Raw genomic sequence first — 10262 nt, forward strand, 5'->3', positions numbered from 1 at the left:
ACTTTGATCTTAGTTTGTTCAGTGGCAGTTATTGATTTACACGAATTCAAAACATCTCTAATGAACACTGGACAATAAGGTTCAAAGTCAATATTTTGTTGAAAGTATTGCAAAAAAATCAGTGTTTCACATGACAAATACTCGGTGAGTTATCTGTATGTGTGCATGTTTCCACATTATGTACAGTAAAAAGAAAATGTGTTTTAGACTTCTGTCTTGCAGGATTAGTGAATCAATAACAAAAATTCTAGTAGGACAAAAGTATGCAGTGTGTACGTCAGCTTATGGTTGTTGTCAGTTAACCCATTGCCAAAATTCTGCAAGCATATGATAGCATTATAATTTTTTAATTTCCCACACACTTGTAAATATTCTTCCTAGCTCCTCTACCCCCAGTCTGAGTCCAGTTGTAGTACATCCTGGGATAAAGTCACAGTTTGAGAGTTCATCAAAGTAGCTGTTAGTGGTTAGTGGCAAGCCCCTCTCCTGAATTCACTTAATAGCAAGTAAAGAAATACAGCATTTCAGAGTAAAGTTTATTACAATTCAGGGAACTTGGATTTCTCACAGGATTTTGTATAAAGAGATACGAGGGAAATATTAAAATTACTTCTAAAATGGCATCTGAAACTATTGTATACTCTCAGGCCCAGCTGTGTGAGGTGTACTGCCAAAAACAGACCTCATAGAAAAAATGTTTTTAAAGAGGGAAAAGGGAGCGGGGGAAAAACCCCACACTCCCACTTTAGCTGCCTAGAATCTCTAACTCTTTAATACATCTGCTCTATTATCTGAGCAGTTGTATAGAGTTAATTGCATTAAATTTGGATTTCGTTGAGTTTTATTTTTTTATATGCTCATTCTCATTAATAATATTTTGTCCATTTGTGTGGTGGACCTTTAAGATGTTTTAAAATAATTCTTTTAAAAATGGCAGAGAAATGCATCCCTGTCAGTATTTTTGGGGATGTTGGTGTTGAGATCAAATTTTAGTTGGTGACTAACTTTCAATTCCTTTTATCTTCAGGTATGGCTTTCCCAACGAAAGGCTAAGAATTCAAGAACGGTCTTAACTGATCCTTCATCAGATCTGAATTTTAACAAATGCTTAGTTTTCAGCAGCCTTGAAAAAAGCTTGGCCTAGCAGTCAGTGACTTACTTGCACTTTTTTGCACATAGATTTAAAATAAAATAGTGCTATTAATTTGGATTAGGTCCTTTTATTACAGAGTAGCTGTAATTTATGAGTGTATAGTAGTATACTGACTGCTAAGTGTTCTATATAGTGTTTGCTTTACTAATCACCTAATTCATTGCAGTTTATACTTATTGACTTAAAGTTTAAAATCACAATCTGTAGGCTTGAAGAATTGCTTTAAAACTTTTTTTGTGGTAGAACTGGAAGTGATCTTAAGGTTAGCAAATAATTGTCAGTATTAAAGATGGCATTATTTAAAATAGTCCTGCTGCAAGAAAGGCACTTCAGTGAATATGTGACTAGTAAAGCTTAAATGTGCTTGGGTCTAATAGATTTCATGAAATACTGTAATTTTGGGATTGTAAATGAATGGATTAAACAGGTTAAGGCCAGGATGTTTAAAATAAATGCAATATTAATCTGCACAGATAAACTTCTTTTTAAGATTAAGATTTGAAACTACTGTGCCTTAACTTGTTGCTTTTCTTAAAATGAACTTTTGTAGTTAATGATCATTTAAATCCATTTTGATAAACCTGCTGTTAATGTTTTCTGTGAATGTTTTCTAACTTTGTCTTGGTAATTGCAATTTAACTAGGTGCGGTGGCTACTAAAGTTCGAAGGCACGATATGCGTGTCCATCCTTACCAAAGGATTGTGACCGCAGACCGAGGTTAGTTTAGTTCTGCAGTTCTTGTTTGTAAGAAGTGCTTTGAGTGTACATGAGATTTGCAACACCACAGCTGGTTAACCAAATACCCAGTCATGACCCATTCATGATTTTTCTCAAAAACCTGGACAGTTAATATTTTAAAGCTTTGGGAATGCTTGCAGTTTAAAAATAAATTCTAAACTTGGCCTTCCCAGCTCAATTAAATATATATAATTTGATATATTTAACAGAAATTCTATAACTGATTGAGTTTTAAAAATGAAACATATATGTGCATCAGGAAACGCTATGAAATCAGTGCTGCAATAATTAATTTGATCATGTTCCCCTCTTCCCCCACCCCTGCCCCTGGTTCGTTCTTTTAATTGGCATGAAAATATCAGATTGGTGTTGCAAAACAAAATGAATGGATGGTTGCTTAATGAGAAAGAAGTAAAGGAATAAATGCCTCCTGTCTGTGTTCGGAGAAATCTGAAGATTTAGATTCCTTTTTTTTTCCAATAAACTTTTGAGCCACTGTACTGTATATTATGAGGAGGATGCATGTTCTCAGATACCTAACTGAATTCAGAAAGGTAAGGGCTGTGAAGATAACTTCAAAAGTTGTTTGAGTTTGAATTAGTATGGATAGGGGAAGGGAGGGTGCTTTGATTGTTTTGTTTTTTGTTTGGTTTTGGGTTTTTTTTCCAAAATCTATTTCTTGGTATTTGCCTTTTGCTGCTAAAATGTGTAACCTGAAGGAGAAACAACTTTTGAAGACCTGTTGGTGAGATGACATCCAATATTTGGGCATCTCTCTTTAACCCTTGAATGGAAAGTAAATCTTCATTTTTCTCCTGTCACTCAAGTGTCATGCCTTTGGACCCCTGAATGAAGTGTTTAAGCTAATTGAGAAAACTGATATTTTCGGTTTATTGACATTGGCTAGGAAGCAGTATGGAGAATGAATTCTTACCCCATCCCTGCTGCTGATTCACTGTGGTTTTCAGCAAGTCATTTAATCTCTCTGTGTATGGTTTCCCATTGGTCAAATAAGGATAATAATACTTCCCTACCTCACAGGGGTGTTGTGGGGGTTCTTGTTTTGTACAGGGCTTTGAGGATGCAAAGCATTTTGTGCTAAGTATTATTATTCTGCTCTCACCCAAATCAGTGTTGTGCAGATTTCCATTATATTGTAATATTCAAAAGCCAAATTCCAGTGACAGATCTGACATCTCCTAACACTGACCACACTTCTCACAACCTTCCATAAATTAACTACAAGAGAGAATACAGATTCTGGTCAATACAGTAAATGGGACCTTCCTGGATATTTGGTATATTTATGTAACATTTTTATCTTTGATATAATCTTAGGCTTTACAGAAAGCATAAAGCTGATACAGGACACTATTTTAGTTTTCTGTAAGATTGTTTTATATCACTGCCCACTACTTGCAGCCCATTGGCTTGTTCTCATTTCTTGAGGACTCTTCAATGGGGCAACAGAATATAATCAGTTAAATGGCACAGCCCATGTTTCCAAAAAAAAAAAAAGAGAGTAAAAAAGAAAATAGGTTTTAATATTTCCTTTTTTTAAATTTTTCTATCTCAGTCAAGAGAAATTGGTGATAAGGATTTGGTTGTCTTTGAAAATTTGACCTGATGTTGCAAAAACCAGTTTTTTGCTAATGATGCTTTTCATGATCTGCAATGATAGTTTCAGGTGACAGATATGGCTACCTTTTTAGCAATTAGATATTTACCTGACACAACTAGTAAATACACTGATAAAGTGGGGATAGGGGTGTTTTCATGGAGAAAATACCATTTTGTAGTTTATCATTGTAATATTTACTCAACATGGATTTTAAATATTTTTGGAAGGGCCTAGATGTTTCATCTGGGTCACTTTAAAGTTCTTTAAATTAATTATTGGCATAATTTCACCCTCTTTTAAAATACAGCCATTTTATGATAAACCAGCATTCATTTCTAACAATATTGGAAACCCACTGTCTTAAGTAGATAAATAAATACACGTCTTTTTCCTGTGGAATAAATCATGCATACCTCTCTCTTAGGAGAAAACCATGCTGATATTTCAGGAAAACATTATCTTTAAGTCTTATCTAAATAATCCCAGTTAATTTTACAACTAAACTCTATTGTATTTTGAATTTTAAATCCTAGGTTATCCTTGCACATATCTAGAAGTCTCACACAAAAGGTTTTGGTGACAACTTTGTTCAGCATTAAATTTTTTTTTAATGTACTAAAATTATATTGTAGAATTAAAATACTGTCAGTATTTGCCATATTCACCTATTTGGCTGTTCTGTCACCAGGATATTTCTATAGCCATGGCCACAAAAAGCAATGTCAGCAAACCGAAATACTTTTCTTTTCAAGGTGGAATTTTTTTCTTACGTAGTTAAGTGTCACTAAATCTATCTTTGCATTCATCGGGTCTAAAGTTGGTGTTTTTTGGGTTTTTTTAAATTCTAAATTGACTCTCAGATGATTTTGTAGTACTACTGCATTCACTTTTAAAGTAGTTTTTATTCTTTGCATAATTTTGATTTTTTGTTGGGGTTTGGGTTGTTTTTCCAGAGATAAGCACTGCATTTAAAGCAAGAATCCCCAAATGTGTAAATGTTTTACAACTAAGCATGTAGAATTGGTAAAGGGTTGGAAAATATAGCTCATTTTAACTCAGAATAAACCCCCAGTTTATAAATAATACAAAATTGAATTTGATTCATATAACAGAGAGACTGACTGATTTAATTGTAATAAACTGTAAATGGTGTTGCACAGTTGACAAACCTGTGTGTACTGTAGAAGGCCAGAGACTTGGCAGAGGATGTATCACAGGTGTCCTGGTATTTTTTTAAAGGTAGCTTGCTTTGATTTTAAACTCCACAAGAAATATTAATGCTGAGAATTTTCTCAAATGTTTTATCCAAACCAATTTTCACATAATTTATATATAAATTTTAATACCTTTTAATCAAAATTGTAATGAGTATCAAAATGCTTTAAGAGTCTGTTTCTAGTATACCTGTAAAGTGGTAAGATTGTGCCACATAAAATATTTATTTTTATTTTTTCTTCTTTTTGAAACAGCTGTTATAATTTAAACAAATCCCACTTAGCATGATTCTGAAAAAAAAATCAGGGAGTGTTTGGTCTCATTTATGTTACAGTAGTAATTTTTTGTAGTGTTATGAACTGTATCCTAAATGATAGGCCACTTTTATTATGTGAAAGTAAATGAACCCGCAAGAAAGATTGTTAAATCGATGGTATCTGTGAATATTACACCTACTGGACTTCATTTATGTAATGGCACAGATCTGACTTTGCACTGAATACCTTTCTCACTTTCATCTCCTCTGCCTTAGTCAAAATGGCAACAGTACAGAAACTTTTATCAACCTCAGAATTTATTAGCTCTAATTAAGCTGTCGAATTAGTCTTAAAAAAAAGTAAAAAAAATTATACTACTGTTAAGTGGACCAAGTTTGGTGAAGGAGAATGCGAGAGAATGATTAAAGAAGGAATAGCTCAAGAACATTGGGAATGATAACTTTCCACTTGAGAACTTTTTTATGTTTTACTGTAATTTGTTTGTGGTTTGGGGTTTTATTTTTTGTTCGTTTTGTTGTTTTTTTCTTTTTTCCTTTTTTTTTGCAAAAGAAAATAGTATTTACAGGTGGCTTCTTTTAAAATATAAAAATATAAAGCAGGAATGTATATGAAATGTCAGATTTTATTGTATTTGCAGAGTATTAGCTTTGAAAATGAATAAAGAGAGCTGTTTGTAGTTTTAAAATGCCTTATTAGTATCAATTAGATATTTTCTCTATTTTTTCATGTACTTAGAGCTTTTTAAGTATAGACTTTAAAATGGCAGGACTTCTACAGTGTTTACATGCAAGTGCATTTTATAAGTGTCCTATATGTGTAAAATAGTATTTCGAACAGGAAAATGCTAGCTATAGTAGCAGGCTGAGCGTTTTCCTGGTTTCCACGATGATGCCTACATTGCTAGACTACAGTTTATAGTACTGCTTTGTATCATGAGGCCAAGAAATTCCATGTTGTTTGTAAATAGAATAAATGAAAGGCAATAAAAAATTTATTGAACAAAAACCCTTTGTTTGGCCCATAGTTTGTTGAACCAAATTGTTTCTCTAAGTCCAGAATTCCTTAGATGACTCCATTCTTTTAACAACCAGTTATTAATAATCACATCCATCATTAATAGTTGCTTTAATGCTTGCACCTGGGGAGGTACTAATGCTTAATAGCAGTCAGATACTGATGCTGTGCACTGACTGTTGTTCCAGAAATCTTCTACCCAATTCAGAAACTGTTCATCGTTTTTTGTTTTCCAATTTTCCTTCATCGACTGCTACTAACCATTAGTCGTTAGTCATATTTTATCTCTCTTTCTCCTGTTAACCGGTTTTGTGGGAGTGGGCTTCTCCTTCACGTGTCCAAATCATGATGGAGGGCTGTCATGATTTTATTGCATTCTGTAGATGGTGTCGATCAGTATGTCAGAATTAAACATGCTTGTTTTTTTTATTAGTTGTGATTAGTTTTCATGTTGTCATTAAGCCGTCACTAGCTGGAACTAATCTCTTCTCTATCTTTTCTTTCTTTTTTTTTTTTTTTTTTTTTTTTTTATTTTATTTTTTTTTTTTTTTTTTATTATTTTTGTTTCTAACCCCCCAGCCGCCACCGGCAACTAACCTATGACCTTCTGACCTCTGAACTCTTCACCCAATGATGACCTGACCATGCCTGCCTGCTGATCAGTTAACTGGTAAACGCCTTTGCTTGCCTGTCTTCAGTGCAGCGAGCTGGGGCACTTGTCCGTTCGTCTTACCATCTAACAAAACAGACAAAGAAATTGTTGTCCTCCAACTCCGCTTTTTGTTGTTCTCCTGTTTGGGTGAAAGTGGTTCTAGAACCTGCACTGAATAGTAGTAAAGCAATAAGGTCCAACTCATCCCTCCGCACTGATCATCCTCTAGTGTCCCGCCCCAAGCGAACGGTAAGGAGGCCTCGCACGAGATGGAGACAGATGTCCCTTAACTACCCGATGACAGAGGCAGTTACTGTGAGAGACTTCTAGGAATATTTTTCTTCTCAGAAAAAAAAAAAAGAAAAAAAAAAAGTCAAAGCTCTCTCTGAATGTACTGTGTGATGATGCATCATGCATGAACCTTTGGTCAGGGATGTCATTGGGGAAGGGATTCCAAAAAGTATTCAAAATTTGATATGCTGTTTAGTCACTACCAGTGCCCTCAAAGGGCAGACGTTGCAGCCTTTTTTCTATTGCCTGCCAAATTGGACGTTTTAAAGGAAAGTGTGCCATGAAATGCAGATTACGATGACTTTTCAGAACTACATCAATGCAGAGAACAAAACAGCAACACTATTAAAGCGAAATACAAGTTTAAATTGTTTTAACCATATTTTAATCTCCTTGGAAGATTACATGAGAACAAGGTACATGCATTATGTGTCACATTACTGGGCAAACTGTTCAAATATTTTTTTTAAACCTCCCTGTATAGAAAAAATTTCATTAAGGATGTAAAAGCCATGCTTGCCTATTTGCTGTATACATGTAATGAAATGTAGATAAAGTGTAGTGCATTGAAACAAAATGAACAAAAAAGTAGATACTTTTACTATACAAGGGTGCTGGTGCAGAAAAAAAATATATTTTTGGAAATGTAGCATTTTATACTTTCAAGTGTTATAAAAAAAGAAAAAAAGAACAAAGAAACCCTTTATTTCATTAAATGATTTTTTCTGGTGGTTGTCAAGAAACAAAAGACCAAAAGAGCCTTTTAGTCTTTCTTTTTTATTTTTTAAGTATTGGAATAAGTCTAAAGAAAAGGAAGTGCCTTATTTTCTTCATGGTCATTTAGTCAAATGTCTTGTATAATCAGCTTCTCCCTCAGACAAGTTACTGCATGCCACTCAGTCGCCCAGTATGTGAAAGAAGCTGTGAGGGAAGACAAATGATGAGTTGACCATATTAATTACCTGATTTTTGCCATACTAGTGTGATACGACTTTGCCAAAATCTCATTAAGTGAAGTATTTGCTAAGTTTTCATCAAACCAGCCCATTATTATTTCAGCCACTCTACTTTTTAAATCATAGCAAATGCCATACTTGTGCAACGTAAACCAAAGGGTTCTGTGATACAGACTGTCTCATGCTAAAGGAGATTATTAGCTGACAAATGTTTGTAGAGCTGGAAGTTACGTCATTTTTGTTCAGGGATAGAGAGGAGTTTTCTTGATTCTGGTTGAAATAAATATTACATCAACTGTAGTAGGCTTTGGCATCACCCAGAAAATGGATATTCTGCAGATAATGAAACTGGAAGTGCTTAGCGAGTTTCCAGTCAGTGACTGAGCACATCCCCAGTTTCCAGGAACAGCTCCTGCAGTGGCAAACAGCATGGAAGTTGCTTTACTTTTCAGCTCGTCTTTGACTATTGTTAGATCTGGCCCATTGGCTTTTCTTGAAAAGATAAGCAGGAGAGGGACTTCAGCCATTTGAAGTCCAGCTGTACCTTATTTTTAACCCTTGTTTCCACATGAGGTTCAAATAGCTGGGCAATTGCAAGAGCTGAAGCTGTTTAACGCACAGTATTTAATTCTGAAAACATGAAGTGTTACATTGTGGGGCTCAGTACTAAACTTGGCAAATATCAGGTGATAATTTTACTCCCCTCTTGTCAACTTATTCTCCTCCTGCAAATCTTCACAGCTTCCAAATGAAAGGTCAATAGTAAGCTAAGAGGGCTTACATTTTTAAGCACCTGCATGGTGACCTCATCTAACATCTTGTCTCACCTGGAAATAATTATCAGTTTATTTACTATGCAATAGACATTCATCCTTTCGTATTCAGCTAGATTTTTGTTTATTGTGCCACCAGCTTTGTCTTCCTGTTACACATGCAGTTGTGTTGATTTTATTTACAGTATATGCTGTGCCATTTCGATTTTATTTTGGTTGGTTGAATAAACTTGCGACACTCGAACATTTGAAGAGAGATTTGCTAAAACAATACCAGTATTTGATCCAGTTTCATCTCAACTATGATAAAACCTGGACATTTTAGACATTTATCAAAGGTCTTTTACTGGGGGGGGAGGGGAAGTGTATGGAATAGATGTGTGACATGTGAAAGTAATGTTTGCTCTGAACAAACTTCTGAAAACTTAGTTGACAAAATCTTGGATCAGCTTAAAAAAAAGCATGACTTTTGAAATCTCTGAATGCCTTGGTTCTCAGTATTATCATTCTTTAATGACTTTTTCTTTATTAAAATAAGTAGTTTTAAGACTTCTTTCTTGACAGTATTATGTAATTTTTTTAGAGTGGGTAGATGGGAGTGTCGCTTGTATGTAACCGTACAGATGACATGTATTTGTCTATTCTTTATTATCTTAGTAGTTTCATGCTATGTATGTACCATAACCAACCTATTGCCTATGAGAAACATGTAAGATAATGTATTTACAGCCATTGTTACAAGTTTATAATGTATTTTTCTATCTTGTTTTATATGTATGTTATATAACATTCAAAAGAATTTTTTTCCTGATTGAGAAAAAAGGATACAAAATGCAAAACCCACAATTTTGATAACTGAAAAATTGCCAATTGTTTTGCAGTACTTTATTATATTGGGAGTGTTGTCTTTCTTGGGCTTTTAGTTAGCTACTGGATGAATACATTAGACATATTTGGGTTTTAGTTGGGTTTTTACATAGCTTGCATTTTAATTCTTTGGTTCTTTGCTGTTTCTATTAACCCATAGCATTATTTTAATAAATGTTATAATACCAACCTACTAACTCTGGATTATGTCTGTTTATTAACCATTACATGTTTAATTAAAATAAACATATAAAGACGGAAGAATGTAAAGTCGAGTTACTGGACTAACCCTGAAGAACGTGACCACAGATAACACAACGTGACTTGTTTTTATGTTGTTTGTCAGCTGACATTCTGCACACTACTATTAAGTTGGCTTTGGTCATTCTGGCCTTTTACGTTGGGAAATAGGTGCCAGTAGAAATGGGAACAAAGTAGCATTTTTGAGGCATTCTTCTTGTAGAGTCTTGCCACTTGCCTTTCAGCATCTGCATTACTAATTCCACACTTTCTTTTTCTTTCTCTAAAATAATTATTGTTGGCTCACAGCAAAAGAGCAAAAGATGCCAGTGTATTGGTAAATTGTGACGGTGTACAGAAACCAGTTTGATTCTTTGTTGAACCATTCAGAGGTGGCAGTTAATCGCACAGTAATTTGTGATTTGTTGGTTTTGGCACCTGATTCACTGTTGCATCATGTGAC

The 10262-nt window shown here is 34.3% G+C and overlaps 1 protein-coding gene across 10 annotated transcripts in view; it reads left to right on the plus strand.

The window, feature by feature from the left end:
* QKI (QKI, KH domain containing RNA binding) overlaps positions 1-9239 on the plus strand; it is a 146301-nt gene extending 137062 nt beyond the window's left edge. For 5 of the 10 annotated variants that reach the window (XM_030946718.1, XM_030946717.1, XM_030946719.1 and 2 more), the window contains 2 exons: positions 1797-1871; positions 6600-9239. In XM_030946718.1, coding sequence (XP_030802578.1) covers positions 1797-1871; positions 6600-6616 — 92 coding nt within the window. In that variant the 3' untranslated portion in view covers positions 6617-9239. Of the gene's footprint in view, positions 1-1027; positions 6012-6599 lie in introns of those variants that run through there. The other 5 variants (XR_004060643.1, XR_004060645.1, XR_004060644.1 and 2 more) reach the window with 2 other exon arrangements.
* Positions 9240-10262: the final 1023 nt, after the last annotated feature.

Source organism: Camarhynchus parvulus, chromosome 3 (assembly GCF_901933205.1).
Source record: "Camarhynchus parvulus chromosome 3, STF_HiC, whole genome shotgun sequence".
NCBI classification, from domain to species: Eukaryota; Metazoa; Chordata; class Aves; order Passeriformes; family Thraupidae; genus Camarhynchus; species Camarhynchus parvulus.